The 17,216-nt window shown below is 49.6% G+C and overlaps 1 protein-coding gene across 1 annotated transcript in view; it reads right to left on the bottom strand.

Annotated features, from left to right (window-relative positions):
* The window catches only part of ITSN1 (intersectin 1), a 106,673-nt gene that overhangs the window by 11,552 nt on the left and 77,905 nt on the right, over positions 1-17,216 (bottom strand). The window contains 7 exon segments of the mRNA XM_021538736.3: positions 279-446; positions 449-467; positions 1,352-1,458; positions 2,512-2,633; positions 11,351-11,542; positions 13,943-14,057; positions 15,931-16,052. Coding sequence (XP_021394411.2) covers positions 279-446; positions 449-467; positions 1,352-1,458; positions 2,512-2,633; positions 11,351-11,542; positions 13,943-14,057; positions 15,931-16,052 — 845 coding nt within the window.

Genomic DNA, 17,216 nt, shown 5'->3' with positions numbered 1-17,216 from the left:
GAGCTGTGAGAGCCACAAGGTCCCCCTGAGCCTCCTTTGCTCCAGGCTCAGCCCCTTCCCAGCTCCCTCAGGAACTCTCCAGCCCCTTCCCAGCTCCCTCAGGAACTCTCCAGCCCCTTCCCAGCTCTGTTCCCTGCCCTGGACACGCTCCAGCCCCTCAAGGTCCTTGTCCAAGTGGGTGGCCCAGAAGAGGACACAGCCCTCGAGGCGGGGCCTCCTTTGCTCAGCAGCTCAGCCAGGTGATGCACAGAATTCCCAGGGGCTGCTGCTTCCCCTACCTTGACAAACTCCTTGAACTCGGGCACTTCATCCGTCTTCTGCTGGATGAGGGCAGCCCCGTTGAGCTGGCAGCTGCAGAACCTGATGTAGGGCTGCATGTGGGGCAGCTGGGCTGTCAGGATGTCCCCGATCATCTTCACCGGCATCTTCTCCCCGGACATCTTATCTTCTTCCTCACGCGCAGGGCCCTGAGCAGGGGCAGGGCACGGGGTTGGACAAAGAGCCACTCCTCAGTTATGGAATAAAGGGGTGGGTTCTTATTCATTTTGGAAACCCAGAGAGCCAGAAATACATCAGCCACAAGATTACAAGGATACAAGAAATAACCCAGGCTGCACCCCCGGCCAACACCTTTCCCTCTCCTGGTCATCCAGCTGCTGCTTGACTTCAATGCAATGCCAGATCACAGGTGACAGAAAGAGGAGGGTAATTTCCTTTTCTGTTAGTTTAGAGAGTTAATGAAGTGTGAATGAGTCAGGGAAAACCCCCATCACTTAAAAGTTTTTAGCCTGGTTTCCTAAGGAAAAACCTTAGACCTTCATTGTCACTTGTCCTGTCACCACCACAACTTTTCACCCTGTGGGCCATTTTCAAATACATTTTACAAGAACAAAGAGATTACAAAGCTGTAAAATGCCTGTAGGTTCAGTGAAAATTAGCAGCTGAGTAGGGAAAGAAAAGAACTTTATGAATGCTTTTGCTTCTCAAGGTGCAGGTTTAACTGTGCCCTCACTGAGTTTCCCTGGCAGTGATTTGGGGCAGCAGCACCTGGAGCCTTTGGAGAGGGGTGCTCTGGCACAAACCCTTTGGAACCAGGCAGGGCAAGCCCTGGGGAGAGAAGGATTTGCCTTCTGCAGCACTGCAACAAAGTGAGTGCAAATGGCAGAGAACTGCTGGGTTCTTCTCAACAGCTCACAGCAAACACTGCCCCCAGTTTGCTTTTTCCCCCATGGAGAAACCCTTCTGGTGAGGATTTGTGTAAGTGGCAAATGTTTTCATGCAGATAAAAGGAGAAGCAGGGGGAGAGGCCAGGGTTCTGCTTTTGTGAAGATGGGGGGAAAAACCAACTTACTTCAGTAGTTTTATATTGCACATAATCAGCTCCTTCCAATTCACAAAAATCATGGCAATCTCTTTTTCTGTGACCAGCTCAGACTCCATCAGTGGTTTCTGGAAGATCTGGGGAGTCAGAAGAGGCCATTTAGAGTGCACAGGGTAAGTACAGACAGACCCAGCACACTCCCAGACATCCATGGTGGTCCCTGGGATGGCTGTAACTAAGGAGACCCTCAGGTATGAAGGGCTTTAACAGGGAATACTCTGAATTTGTAGGGGTGGTGGTGTTAATTCTGAGCTGGATAATCTCTTTGAGACCTGGAAATTTTAGCAGAGCTCTCCTGCAAAACATCCCAGCATTCCTTTGATAATGCAACTGAAAATAGGTTTTACTTTGGACTCTTCAATGGAAGACCTGATTTCTCTGAGAGTCCCAAGTTTTGCATATCTTGAACTCTTTTTCAAAAAAGAACTTTGCTTCTCTGTCACGATAATTGTCCATAGTTGTCTGTACTAATTCCTTTTTTTCCTACCTCTAAAGCCAATCACAGGAAGTGATAACTGAAGCCCACTGCTCAGTTATCACTCAGTACCACTAACCCCTCAGAGCACAGGGAATGTGCTTCATTCCAGAACATTTGTTTAAGCTTCACAGCTTGCACGTGGGAAATTAACACTGAGAGCTGGGAGCAAAAGGGCTTTGCTAAAATGACACTTCAAACACCAGCATTTTGGTGCTGGTAGCACAGGGGATTGCCATGGTTTGCACCCACCCACAGCTGCATCTGTATCTGTACCTGTACTTGTACCTGTATCTATCTGTACCTGTACTTGTACCTGTATCTATCTGTACCTATCTCTATCTCTCTCTATCTGTATCTATCTCTGTCTCTATCTCTACTCAATTTCCATTTCTATCTCTATCTCTATCTCTATCTCTATCTCTATCTCTATCTCTATCTCTATCTCTATCTCTATCTATCTCTATCTCTATCTCTATCTCTCTCTCTCTATCTCTCTCTCTCTCTCTATCTCTGTTTCTATCCCCTCTCATCTCTGTCTCTCTGTCTCTCTCGGGTGGCACAGAGCCCCCATGCCAGCAGTGGAAGCCCACTTTGCTCAGCTCTGTGGCCGCTGCGGCCCGGGGCGAGCGGCGAGGCCGCGGCGCTGCCCCACCTCTGTCACCAGCTGCAGGTCGTTGACGTAGTTCTCCTCGGTGAGGATGAGCTCGTGGATGTAGCCCTGCCTCTTCCTCTCGGTGGGGGTCAGCATGTCCAGCAGGTGCAGGTCTGCACACCCTGCAAAACACAACAGCGCCCGCCCTTCAGCTTCCCGGAGCCACAGAGGCCAGGAGCTCTGCTGCTCTGCTCCGCGCTGCCCACAGGGCACAGCCCCACCGAGCTTCCCCCTGCACCCCACGACCCCCTGTGCACCTTCTGATGGCCCACAGCAAAAGCCATCTCCGTGTGCGAGCTCCTCGCCGGTGGCCAAGCCTAAAGCCTCCCTCGCCCGCGCCTGCCCGTTCCCAACCTCGCCCCACAGGCCCCCGACCCCTTGGGTTGTGTCATTCCAACCCCAGCTGGAGGGCTGGCCATGAGGAAGGGGGAAAGGACTCCATGTGCTGTGAGGGAAATGCAGAGATATCCCAGAGGGAATTAGGGAAGAGCTGCAGTGACCCCAGTGCTCCAAGGGGCACTTCGGAATGAGCCCTCAGCTGATGGATGCTCGATGCTGAAGGTTCACCTTGGCCCTTCTGCTCACAGAAATCCTGCTCAAGAAGGGCCTGCAGGGCCCCTTCACTTCTTCACACTTCAGTTAAAAACTGCTCCCAAATATTGGAAGGGCTTGAGCCAGGACGTGCAAAGATTCCCAGATTGCACAGATGCCTGGGCCAAGCCAAGGGGTGGATTTTGTTCTCCTTCACATTTAAAAGCACGGGGAAAGGCTGGCACTGAGAGCTCCTCTTCCATCAGTTTTGTCCTTTCGTTGCTGCAAACCTCCCTTGCACTTATCCCCTGCAGGTGGGAGGATTTTTATATCAATTCCACAATCTTGAATTTTCTTTTCTACTCTGAATTGGACAGAACATTTAATTCCATTCTTTCTTCTGTAGGCCATTATTTTTCAGCTGAGCTTAATTAAGTTCTTCTGAGACTCGAACATAGAATGTTTTCTTCCAGTTTTTGCTACTTTTCTGCATAAAATACAATGCATTTCAAAAAGCAAAGTTGATTTCAAACAGGTGGGAAATGTTTTGCTCTAAAAATGATCTATTTCAACTATTTTCACACAACCAAAATTTCCCAGTTGAATTCTTTTTCTCACCCCTCAGAAAATTTAGTACATTCCCCATGGAAACAAACTTTCCTCATGGAAACAGCAGGCCCCAGATAACTTTTTCAGTTCTTTGCATATAAAGTTAATACTTAGGGATTATTTCCTGCATTTTTAGCTTCCTGAATGGAGCTCAGACAATGCCACTGGGAAGGTCCAGGTGTATCACCATTATTCCCATGGAATACCAGCAACATCTGCTTTAACTGATCTGTGCTCCTGAAAGGGGAATGATGGATTCGGCTTTAAAAAAACAAAACAAAACAAAACAAAAACAACAAACCAAAACCAAAAACCAAACCCAAACAAAACCAAATGGAACAAACCCAGAAAAGGAGATGCAGACAGTCAAGGTTATTTCCTCTGTGGCTGAAGCTGGGAGGTATCGGGTGGGAAGCAGGGTGAGACACAGGATGTCACAGCCTGCACAAAGTGCAGCTGAAACTCAGCTTGGAATGAAAAGCAGATGTGGAGAAATATCATCTTTATGCCAAAACAATGAATTTTGGCCCCTCCCAAAAGCCACAGGTTTCATCTCTGTTGAATAAATGCCTGATTTCAGAGCAGCTTCTTTGCTAGCAAGTAAACCACAGGTCTAAGAAACAGATCCAGTTCTCCCAGTGCTTCACTGGGAGATAAGCAAGTGTTTAATTCCTTTTCCTTGGGGAAGTCCTCGTTCAAAGGTGTTCAGAATCCTTGGCCTGAAGGTGATTTCCAACCGCCAAGCCCTTGGAGGGAGCACTGACATTTTGAATAATGAACCATTTTAGAGGCTCCCTTGGCAGCCAGCTGGGCTGTGAATGGGCTGCTCTGCCCACAGACAAAAACTCTGCTTTTGGATATGAAATATTTGGGGGAGAGAAGCAGCCAAATCTGAGCAGAACATCCCAAAGAGACTTTCCTGGTAGGGGATTTTCTTTGTGAGGTGCACAAGTACAGGGATTTTTCTTGTCTTTCTATTAAGAACACTGCAGAAGAAGTGGATTCCTTTCCAGGTGGAAATGTCTGGCTCGATCTTCATGGATGCCAAAGAACTTTAGTGAACTGGATTGCACAGATGACAGAATCATGAAGTGGTTTGGGTTTGGACCTCAGAGCCCACCCAGTGCCACCCCTGCCATGGGGACACCTCCCACTGTCCCAGGCTGCTCCAGCCCCAGTGTCCAACCTGGCCTTGGGCACTGCCAGGGATCCAGGGGCAGCCCCAGCTGCTCTGGGCAATTCTTTGCTTCAATCCAGTAAAGCCAGGAAAGGATGGGGAAATGACAATAATTAATTTGGTTGTTCTCAGGAGAGTGAATCCATGAATTCTGCGATTCTGGCTGGACTTGGAGAACCAGCAGACAAATGTTGGAACTGCAAATCTGTGCCTTGACCTCCCAGCACCACAGTCCCTGCAGATTAAGGGGCTCCAGAAATGCAAAAAATAATTCCAAATCTCTTTGTGTAAAGATGTTGTTCCTCTTCCTTACAAAGTCAGCCCTGAAGATCTGGGTCTCCCAAGACAAACACTGAGCCTAAAACAAGATGCTGCTTTTTGGGAAGGGAGGTTCTGCTGTGGAAATCACTGATCCACATCCATGGCCACAGCTGCTGATTCCTTTTCCTTTGGAGGGGTTCTCCAAGCAGTGCCACTGCCACCTTTCCCTGGAAGCCTCGTGCTGGCCCAGGCTGTAGTGACCAGGTCACAGGAGACAGGAATCTGTCCTGCTAGAGGGAACCAGGAGCAGGCAAAAGTGATGTCACAGCTTTCCTCCAAATCCTTAAGGAGAAGGGAACAGCACCTTTCACTCAGGGAAATTATCCACTAATCCCAAATCCCTGGGGCTGGCAAAGCCCTCCCAGCCCAGGGAGTCCCAGCTGGGCCCCATGCCCACCTTGTCCCCAGCCCAGAGCACTCAGTGCCACCTCCAGGGGACACCTGCAGGGATGGGCACTCCAAAGCTCCCTGGGCAGCCCCTGCCAGGGCCTGAGCACCCTTTCCATGGGGAAATTGCTGCTGCTGTCCCAGCTGAGCCTGCCCTGGCCCAGCCTGAGGCCGTTCCCTCTCCTCCTGTCCCTGTTCCTGGAGCAGAGCCCGACCCCCCGGCTGTCCCCTCCTGGCAGGAGCTGTGAGAGCCACAAGGTCCCCCTGAGCCTCCTTTGCTCCAGCTCAGCCCCTTCCCAGCTCCTCAGGAACTCTCCAGCCCCTTCCCAGCTCCCTCAGGAACTCTCCATTCCCTTCCCAGCTCCCTCAGGAACTCTCCAGCCCCTTCCCAGCTCCCTCAGGAACTCTCCATTCCCTTCCCAGCTCCTCAGGAACTCTCCATTCCCTTCCCAGCTCCCTCAGGAACTCTCCAGCCCCTTCCCAGCTCCCTCAGGAACTCTCCAGCCCCTTCCCAGCTCCCTCAGGAACTCTCCAGCCCCTTCCCAGCTCCGTTCCCTGCCCTGGACACGCTCCAGCCCCTCCAGGTCTCTCCTGCAGGACCAGAACTGGGCACAGCCCTCGAGAGTCCTCAGCAGTGCTGAGTTAGTTAAATCACAGCATTTCAACATTCAACTTTCTTAGCACAACAATTCCCCTTAAATCTCCTGGGATGGACCCTCCACTGTGAGGCTACCTCAGGCTTTTGGTGAGGACATAGTCTGGGATCAAACAGATCTCTCCATCTGCAATGCCCAACCCCATTTCTCAGCTCTTTCCAACCATTTCAGCAGGTCTGGAATTTCTCAAGCAGAACAATGTGTCCAGTTCCTGTCAGAGCAGAGCACTTCCCTCTGAGGTGCAGGGAAGGAGCTGGAAACAAATCTGGGCAGTCCCTGGCAAAACCTGCAGCACTATTTAGGGGTGGAATTGCCCTCTCTGGAATGTTCAGAGGAGGTCTGGATGTGACTCTGCTCACTGCTGGTGCTCCAACCTCAAGCATTCCATGAGTCATGGTTCTACCAATCCCTTTCCAGAGGCTGCCTGGGGACACTAAAATCCCACATGTGAAGGCAAGAATGCATCCAAAAATGTAAATCACAGAGTTAAGCAAGCCCTGGAATGGCTCAGAACACATCAGGAACCGAAACCTCACCTCTGGATTGTGAGCCAGGGCCTGTGGGAGCCCCTGGGCACTCAGGGCACAGGAGCAGTCACAGGTCTAAGCAGAAGGGACTGCACAGCCCCATTCCACAGGGAATTCCACAAAGGAAGGTGCTGTGCAGGCACTTCACTTGGAACCAGGAATGTGGGAACCAAATGCAGTATTTCAAATGTTCCAACCTCTTATCAAACATTTTATCATTTTTTCACTCTGGCAGAGGCACAGCTCTGATCTCTGCTCCTGTGACCTGACAGCACCCGGGGAGCAGCTGGAGCTGGGCCAGGAAGGATTTAGGTTGGATTTTAGGGAAAGGCTCTTCCCCAGAGGTGCTGGCACTGCCCAGGCTGCCCTGGCAATGGGCACGGCCCCGAGGCTGCCAGAGCTGCAGGAGCCTTTGGGCAGCGCTGCCAGGGATGCCCAGGGTGGGATTTTGGGGGGTCTGGGCAGGGCAGGGTGGCACTGGGGGGTCCCTGGGGGTCCCTTCAGCTCAGTTCAAGATCTTTGCTCATTGAAGTCCCCAGGTGGGCAGTGAAGTCTTGGTGAAAACCATTTTCATGTTTAACTGCACCAGGACAATGTCCCGGAACCCAAAGGTCACCTCAGCCCCGTGTTTAGCCAAGGAGCTTTGTTACCCTGTCCTCTCTGTCAATTCTCCTGGTGCAGTAATATTTGAGTTACATTGTTCCTGAATCTACTGAAGTTGTCTAAAATAAAGTTAAAAACAAGTCATTTGTAATCTGATTTTACTGCACAGAAGTTGCTATTAAACAAGTTAAATAGCTGGAGTCAATAACCACAAAGAACTAAAAGTGCTTTAAAACCAGAGAACAAAACCAGAATTTCAGTGATTTTGTTTATGGGAATAAAATGTGCTCAGTGAGCTCATGGGGACAGAAAGTGAAGCCACTAAAGCTCCAAAAGAATTGAGGTTTAAATAAAGCTGATCCTGAATATAAAGCAAAATGTTCTTGATAAATCCGCATTTCAGACTTAGAGCTGTCTTGGACAGATTTCAAGTATTGAAAAGAACAAATTCTCTGAAAGAACGTCCATGGGAATTCCTTGTCAGCAATTGAGTACAGAAGGAATTCCCACAAGTGGTAAAAACAGTGAATAAAATAGCAGCACTGGCAGCCTCTGGAATTCCAGTCTCCTCTCCATCCCTCAAGTGACAATTCCTGTGCAACAGGAGAAGGCACCTGGCACAGGGAAGTGAAGACAAAGAACCAGTTCACAGAATGCCAGGATGATTTGGGTGGGAAGGGATTTCAAGGATCAGCGAGTGCCACCCCTGCCATGGCAGGGACACCTCCCACTGTCCCAGGCTGCTCCAGCCCCAGTGTCCAACCTGGCCTTGGGCACTGCCAGGGACCCAGGGGTGGCCACAGCTGCTCTGGGCAGTCACTGTCAGACTCCCTTTCTCATACAGATATTTATATATACTTTTATAGATTGATACCCATACAGACAAGTAAAGCAGCCTTGCTCCCTGCAGCACAGGAGAATCCCTGATGAGGAGGAAGAGGATGAAATGCTCCCTGCTGAGCTGGCAGAGCACCCTTAGGGACTCAGGGAGGAAATGAACTTTTCAGGGATTTAAACATCTGTCACTCAAGCCCCAAGGGAGTGTCTTTGTCTGGGTCTCTGTACATGAGATTTATGTTGCTCTTCTGCCTGAGGAGTCCTGGCCAAGCAGTGCCTCTTGTTTGTTCAGCTGGGACAGCAGCAGCAATTTCCCCATGGAAAGGGTGCTCAGGCCCTGGCAGGGGCTGCCCAGGGAGCTTTGCAGTGCCCATCCCTGCAGGTGTCCCCTGGAGGTGGCACTGAGTGCTCTGGGCTGGGGACAAGGTGGGCATGGGGCCCAGCTGGGACTCCCTGGGCTGGGAGGGCTTTGCCAGCCCCGGGATTTGGGGATTCCCTGTGACAGAGGGACAGCCCCACACTGCTCCTCCCAGTCACTGCCAAGCTGCCCCCAGGAGCCTGCAGTGATTTTGGGAGGCTCCAGGCTCAGCCCTGCACCCTCAGAGCACCGCAGGAGCTTCGTTTTTCCTCTCACTCCATGCAAAGAGAAAGAAAAGAGCAGCACCTGGATCCCCTACAGCTGAAGCACTGCAAATATTTCAATACAGGCTCAATCTGTACTTCTGGCCTGAAGTCACAGGACCCACAATGCCCCTAAGGGCCAGTGCTTTTGGTTGAGTCTGTTTTTCAACCCAGCAGCTCAGGATGGGAAAAGAGGCAGAGGCTCTCATTCAAATATCAATTAATGCACAAAATATTGACAGAGTGGAGTCAAACCTGGCTCCATCCCCTCAGAGAGCACTGAAAATCACAAGTGGGATGTGCTGTTCCATTTCTGCAATTGTCAGCAAGTGGCTACGATGGAAGAATTACTTTTTTGTGGTAGAAGATGTATTACTATTTAAATACTGCCCTAAAAAGAAGGAAAATCTGTGCAGTTGTGCATATTTTCACACTTGAGCTTCTGGCATAAAACAAACCCCAAATCCATGGCAAACCAAGAAGGAATATTTAATTTATCTATAAAAAAACCCATCAAAATCCACTGACTGGCACCACATAGAAACCCTGGGTAAGGAATCAGAATCCCAGCACATCCTGAGCTGGAAGGGACCCAGCAGGAGTCCAGGACACGCCAGCACTCCCCCCCTGAGGCAGAGGGTGAAAGGCTGCAGAGGACAATGGTGAAGCTGAGGAATTTCAGCGAGAGCAGCTCCAAGAACCCGGGCAGGTTCCCTGGGAGGGGCACAGGGCTCCAGGCTGTGCTGCTGGCAAAGCCCTCGGGGCGAGCTCGGTGGGACCCAGCAACGAGACAACAACAAACACGTGTCGGCCTCTTTTGTACGAAGGATTTAATTCTCTATACATGGAACTAGCTGGAAAGGCTGGATTACAGTTGTTAAAGCTGCAGGGTTTTTATATATTTATATAATTTACATTCATAGTGATGAAATACTGAAGTGCAACTGAATAAGGAGCTTCACTTGTCCTTTGCACCGCAGGACGGGAGCGGGGAGCTGGGCTGGGAGTGCTACAGGTGCCAGCAGGGCTGGGGACAGGGGGACACGCAAAGCAGGACGGAAGTCCGTGGTAAATCATTAGTAGCAGGGCTCTGCTGTGCTCCAGGCGTTGGAGAGGGCACTGCCAGCACGTTTCTGCTAACGCTACGGAGACGGGCACGGCCCAGCTACAGCTCCACTGAAAGCTCCAGCTCGTATTAATTTGTAGAAATCCCACAGTCTAGTTTAAAAAAATGTAAACATTGGAAATTAATCGCAGGGAGATAGTTCTATACATTCGTTCTTGTCAGGAGAATGATTCGTTCGGAAGGCGGTGTTCCACGGAAAGCACAGCTGAGAAGCCCAAGGGCCGTCCCCGGGGGGAATTTGGGAATTCTGGCACCCCCAGGAGGGAACATTCCACCCGTTTCTGACCCAGGAATGTGACAAGCCGAGGGACAGACACAAACCAGGCTGTTTGCTCACTGTTTGCAGCTACAAGGAATGTGCAAAATCAAATGAACAGAGCTGGGTAAGACATCACTCCAGGTTTGCCTGTGGCACGGGAGGAGGGCATTTCCCCTCCCCACAATGGGTTACACACTCAACAACACCACCTGTTACAAACAGTACAGGAACTACAACAAAATCCCTGGAACTGGGCATATTTAAACTTCCTTAAACTGATTTTAACTCCTTCTGTTATTTTGTAATTAAAAAAAAAAAAAAAAAGAATATTAAAATAATAAAAAAAAAGAGACACATTGACAACACTGGACAAGTGAACAATAAAAAAGAAAGATACATAAAGTCTCCAATTCATGGACATTTGGAACAATTTTAATAGCACATGCAGCATTCCTTGATAGTGGGTCTTTTTGCACAAACAAAATTGCAATGAAGAAATTAAATTTATACTTTTCCTTTAAAAGGCTAGAATATATCTTTAAAAAATAATTTTTAAAACTACCAAAAGCACCTGTGCAAAGGTGGAAAAATTAGTTTGGTAACTCTGAAAGCCACAAAAGGACCCACTATCCTCTGATTTTTACTTCTTTTTGCGTGTGTGTGGTTTTGTTTTGTGGTTTTTTTTTTTTTTTTGCTTTGAATAGTTTAATTTTGTCGGTAATTAACTCAGCCATTGCGATTCCATGCAACTAAATGTCAAATGAGGTAAAACTGCTGTGCAGTGTGTTCTTGACTCAGAAGGCAGTAGGTGATCATGCTGGAAGCCACATGATCAAGGCTGCATCTCCCATCATCCCTCTGGGCACTGCTATGGGATAGTGGGTCTCTTTGAGGACTTTCAAGCCTGAGTGGGGGATGGACAACATATGATTCCTAGAAAAAGGAGGAAAACAACACATAAGCAAAACAAAACAATGAGCAAATTCAAGCTGGGGAAACGAGGCAGGCGTGGCGAGGCATGGAGCAAAAACGATGGGTGGGGAGGGGGACGTGCTGGGGGGAATGGGAACGAAACCAAGCAAACACAACGGGGGGACAGAAGGTCTTCGAAGAGCCCGGGGGCGCGGGGCGGCGCGGCCCCGCCATGCCGCACGTGGCACGCGCGGGGACACGAGGGACACTCACACTGCTGGCTGGGGTCCGTGTCCGTGGTCAGCTTCACGTAGTTGGACGGGAAGAGCCCCACGTGGCCGTTGACCTCCCCCTTCCACCAGTCGGGGTCCTCCCTGTTGAGCACGGTGATGATCTGGCCCTTGTTGAAGGCCAGCTCGTCGTCGTTCTGGGCACTGTAGTCGTACATGCCGATCACCTGGCACACTGCGGGGCACAGGGGTCACCTGGGGCTGCAGCCACGCCTGCAGGGCATCCCCAGGGACCCCCCCAGTGCCACCCTGCCCTGCCCAGACCCACCAACCCCACCCTGGGCATCCCTGGCTAAAGGCTCCTGGAGCTCTGGCAGCCTCGGGGCCGTGCCCATTCCCTGGGCAGTGCCAGCACCTCTGGGGAAGAGCCTTTCCCTGATTGCAGCCTGGCCCTGCCCACATGCAGAGGTTGCCTCTGGACATTGCCCATGGCTCAGGACAACTCCACAGAATTCCCAGAATGACCAGGTTGGAAGAGACCTTCAAACCCATCGAGTCCAGCCCAGCCCAACACCTCAACCCAGCCCTGGCACCCAGAGCCACATCCAGGCTTGGTTAAACACACCCAGGGGTGGTAACTCCACCACCTCCCCGGGCAGCCACTCCAGAACTTTATCACCATTTCTGTAAAAACTTTTCCCTGATGTCCAGCCTGGATTTCCCTGGGTGCAGCTCGAGGCTGTGAGCTCTGGCTCTGTCAGCTCCTGGAGAAAGAGACCAGCCCCAGCTGGGCACAGGCACCTTCCAGGAGCTGTGGCAGTGACAAGGTCACCCCTGAGCCTCCTGTTCTCCAGGCTGGGCACCCCCAGCTCCCTCAGGGTTCCTCACAGGGTTTGTGCTCCCAGCCCCTCTCCAGCCTCGCTGCCCCTCTGAATGTGCTCAGTGTCCAGATCCCATCCTGGGGCTCAGCTCAGCCCCCCCAAACTGACTCCAGGGGTTTAAAAATCCCAGAGTTTCACGGAATCCCAGCATGGCTTGGGTTAGAAGGGTCCTTAAAGCACAACCAGTGCCACCCCTGCCACGGACAGGGACATCTTCCACTGCCTCGGGGTGTTCCAGCCTGGCCTGGAACCCCCCACCAGGACTGCTCAGTGGACAGGAAAATCTGGGACACATTGGAACTTCTACTACTGGAAGCTGCATAATCCAAAAGAAAGCCAGTGGTGATGCCCTTGTTGTCCTAGTTAGGTTTTCAGAACAAAAAAAATGTGGAAAATACAAGAGAAAATGGACAGAACTGGAAGAAAGCATCCCAGGCCATCCAGGCTGCTCTGCTGGCACCCCAGGACTGTTTCCAGCAGGGATTTTCTATTTCCCTGCAGCGGAACTCATCCAGTCTCAGAATACACCTGGTTCTTCTCACTTCTGACAAAGCAGTTCCTTGAATTCTCTGCAGCAGCAGGACTGTTTAGTTCAATAAACAATCCCCTCTATTTCTCTGCTGTTTTCTCTTTGCCAGGCCACAGGGCTTCTGGTTTCCCACCAGACATCAGACTTCTATTAATGAGCCTTGCTGGCAGGTTCTCTCCACTGGATTAATTTGGAAATTTGATTTTATTTTCATCCTTGTACCAAGCCAGCAACTTATTTCAATTTGCCAAATAGCTTCTCTCTTTTTGTTAATTACAGTTTAATTAAGATGTTCTGCAAAAAGTGCTAGAATTTTATTCTGTAAAATTTAGCATGTGGAGAAAGTCCCAGATTGTCAAACCTGAAATAATTTCAAAAAACATTACAAAAATCTCATCCTGTTTCCTTGCAAAAGGCTCTGTCACAGTGCTGAGTTGCCATTCTGAACCTGAATTCCATGAGGCTTTAGAGAGGCATTTTCTGGATCTTTAGAACAACCACCAGAGGGGCCAGTCCCATAAACACAGGACCATGGAATAGGGTCTGGGAAGTCCCTTCTAGCCCAGCCAGGCTGTGATTCTGTGGAAATGTTCTTTTCTGTCAGCTCCTGCTTCTGTCAGGGATGGGCTGGGTTGGGGATGAAGACACATCCCAGAGCTCCTGTCCCACACTCAGGGATGGGCTGGGCTGGGGATGCAGGAACACCCCAGAGCTCCTGTCCCACACTCAGGGATGGGCTGGTTTGGGGATGCAGGAACACCCCACAGCTCCTGTCCCACACTCAGGGCTGGGCTGGTTTGGGGATGGAGAGACACCCCAGAGCTCCTGTCCCTCATTCAGGGCTGGGCTGGTTTGGGGATGGAGGAACACCCCAGAGCTCCTGTCCCACACTCAGGGCTGGGCTGGTTTGGGGATGGAGGAACACCCCAGAGCTCCTGTCCCTCATTCAGGGCTGGGCTGGTTTGGGGATGCAGGAACACCCCAGAGCTCCTGTCCCACACTCAGGGCTGGGCTGGTTTGGGGATGGAGGAACACCCCAGAGCTCCTGTCCCACACTCAGGGCTGGGCTGGGCTGGTTTGATGATTGAGGAACACCCCAGAGCTCCTGTCCCTCATTCAGGGATGGGCTGGTTTGGGGATGCAGGAACACCACACCCGTCCCAGCTGAAGGCCCAGCAGGGGCCCAGCAGCCGGGGAAGGGGTGCCAGGGGCAGGCAGGGCTCACCTGAGGGTGCTGCAGGCCTGGGCAGCTCGGTGGGGGTGCTCTTGCTGGTGCCAGGGCTCAGCAGCTTGACGTAGTTGGCCGGGAACCAGCCGATCTGGCGCTTCTTGCCGCGCGCCTGCGGAGACAGCGGCTGCTCACAGGAGCCTGGCCAGGCACCAGGAGCTCAGCACCAGCCCAGCCCCAGGGCAAAGGGCTTGGGCAGGGAAAACCCAGCTGCTCTGTGGCACCAGCTGAATGTAACAGTGTTAACACAGAATCTTAATAATTCTCATTAAATGCTCATTCATCATTACGCTTGTGTGGCAGGAACATCCTTCTCTCTCCCAGGACTTTTCATAGAGCAGCACAGAGAGAAGAAAGAGAAAATAATTTCTGTTTCTGCTCCTTGTTTTCCCATGTGGAATGTGTGTGGAGAATTGTTTCCCTGGGGTGTTGCTTGGTTGGATTCTGGTGAGGATTGTTTGAGCCTGGTGGCCAATCCAACCCACCTGGGGCTGGGCTCTCAGAGAGGGGCAACCAGTTGTGACTTAGATTTGGCAGTTAGAAAAAGTGGGTATATAGTTTTAGTATCTCCTTTAAATAGTATATTCATGTATTATAGTATAGTTATAATAAAGAAATCATTCAGCCTCTGAACTGGGGTCAGACATCAGCATTTCTTCCCACCAAGTTCACCTACATTTACAATAGGTTTGCTACATTTTAATACATCCCCAGATTGTGACAGTTTAAACAGAGATTAAGAATCCAAATTTCCTCTTTTCTTTTACAGAACCATGTTCCACTATATTGCAAAATTCCTGTCTCTTAGGAACAGGGGCATTCTACAGAAACATATCCAAGCTTTTCAATGCCTTGTGTCACCAAAGCAGGAAACCTCATCCTGTTATCTCCCCAAATCCAATGTCCATTGCAAATCAAACCCAGAAAAACTCCTTACAGTAAGAAAGGTTCTTCCAGAACTTTGAATCCCAGCTTCTAACTCTATGTCAAGGATGATTTTAACTGTTTATTCTGTTTGTGTTAGAATAAGGCTGGCATTTGGGGCAAGGAGAATTCTGCCTCTGAATAACACACTGTTAACCTTGGTGGAAGTCATCTAAAGGATTTACTATTCTTGAACTACTTCCTTCCCTGTCTAAATCTTTACTAAAAAAGAAAACACTTGATCTAAAGTCTATTTAGATAATTTAAGAAATTTTTGAACACTACATTAAACCAGCAATGTAATGTTTAAAACATTTGCCTTATTTTCTTTCACTGTGTCCCCCAAGTGTGGAGCAGGAGAATAAATAGAACAGTCAGGGATTGCTAACAAAATAAAACCCAATTGTAAAACCACATGTAAGACATTAAAGCAGCTAAACTTACATAGGAGTATTTACACAACCAAAATGGAATTGTTTCAGGGCCTCCCAGCAGCTGCTCAGTGATAACTATGTCAGCTCTTGACCAGGGAAGTTTCTTTTCTGTCTTAAAATACATTTAATGGAGACTCTTTAAAGCTAAAAGTTACCAACAGCATCAAGGTCAGTGATAGAAAACCCCAGAGGAATCCTTCAAGAGGATTTCTCCACAAAAGATGAAAAAAATATCACCAGGAAAGGCAAAAAGGGCAGGTACAAAGTGTTAAAAATAAATGAATTGGTCTGAGATCTGCACTGCACAAATAAATCAACAGCATTGTCCCATCTCCAATTTCCTTCTAAAAACCCCAAGCCAAACAGAAACTCCTTCAGGGGGACCAAATTGTCAAGTTCTACTCTCAAAAACACCTGGGAGGGTCCAACCCTGCCCTGAGCTCCTGCTGCTCTCCCAAATCCAGGCATGGCAGGTGTGAGGTGTTCTGCAAGGGTGTTTTTTGGGAACTGCTGCACTGCAGAACATTGTCAAATTTATTTGTTATCAACACATTCAGCATTTTCAACTACTAAAAAACAAATTTTTAAATGGGATTTTACTAGAAAAAAAAAAAAAAAGGAACTAACTTGGAGCTCTCCTTCCCACCAACCACCTGGATTCTTCTTTCTGATGAGAATCAACTGGCCAGGAGCAAGAGTCAGCTGTTCTGGGCCTGTTGCTGTGTAAGAGGCAATAACCTGGGCAATTTCTGTTGAAGCAGAGGAGGAAAGAAAAGGTTAATTTGAAAAAATCTGAGCACATTTTATCCAACATTCATTCTGCTATAAGACTGTGTTATTCCTTTCCAGAAAATTGCTATGGATTTATGAATTTCCATGAATACATGTGGTAATTGTCAAATAAATGAAGGGTTCAGAGCACTACAGGAATAAAGATGTAATAAACCAGAGGTGCAGCAGCTCTATGGTTGAAGATCAAATATGTTTGAAATGGATAATAATAATAGGAACTGTACAGCTTTTAAAATGCAGTGTTTTCCAGTAAATACATCTTTGCACTGAGCTCCCTAAGGAGAGCAGACACATCAATGACAAAATAATGAAGTTGCACCAAGAGGTACAAATTCAGGCTGGCAGAGAATTTCTCAGCCCCTGGCCCCTAAAGAATGTTTTCCAGTGCATCAAAGAGGATTTCTCAGGAAATCTCTGTTCCATGGAGGCTCTCACAGAACAGGGGCTTTGTCTGGTCCCCTCCCAGCACCAGGGGACACAGAGGAACTGGGAGCTCACGATTCCAGGGAATTACCCCTAGCAGTTGGTGGAGTTTCCTCTGCCCCACAGTGCTTGTGGAAAGGCAGGGAACAATTCTGGTTCCCACAGGGTTAACCCAGGCTTGGATCCAAGTGGAGCTGCAGGAATTCCTCCCAAAGGCAGGCTCAGCCCTGTCCCCAGGGCATGAGCAGGGTGAGGGGGACACAAACACACACAGAGTGGGGCTGGTGCTGCTGGAGCTTCCCGAGGGACCCAGGACATCACTCATCCTTCAGGGATTCATTCCAAGGGCAGCTGGAGGCAGAGGAACCCACAAACCCTGGGAACTGAGGGAGGCTTTGGTGCAGGGAAGATACAGAGATAGTTGAAGCCCAACATGGAAATGATCAAATGATTGACATGAAATTTAGGAGGAAAGGACCAGTAGGAATATTAAAAATTATCAGAGAAGCAATTGAGATAAAATGAGCAGCATGAGGATGAGGAGCAATGCAAAGAACACAGGGGCAGCTGCAGCAGAACCTCCCTCAGGACCTGGCAGCAGGAGAGGCAGGGACAGGGGAGCCAGGCAGGTGGTGGAAAGGCCTGCAGTGATAAAGGTGCTTTAAACCTGGATCTGGGATCAGCACACAAATTCATGG

This window comes from Lonchura striata, chromosome 2 (assembly GCF_046129695.1).
Source record: "Lonchura striata isolate bLonStr1 chromosome 2, bLonStr1.mat, whole genome shotgun sequence".
Lineage (NCBI taxonomy): Eukaryota > Metazoa > Chordata > Aves > Passeriformes > Estrildidae > Lonchura > Lonchura striata.
The sequence above is the reverse complement of the archived record's forward strand: the minus strand, read 5'-3'. Positions and strand labels throughout refer to the sequence as shown.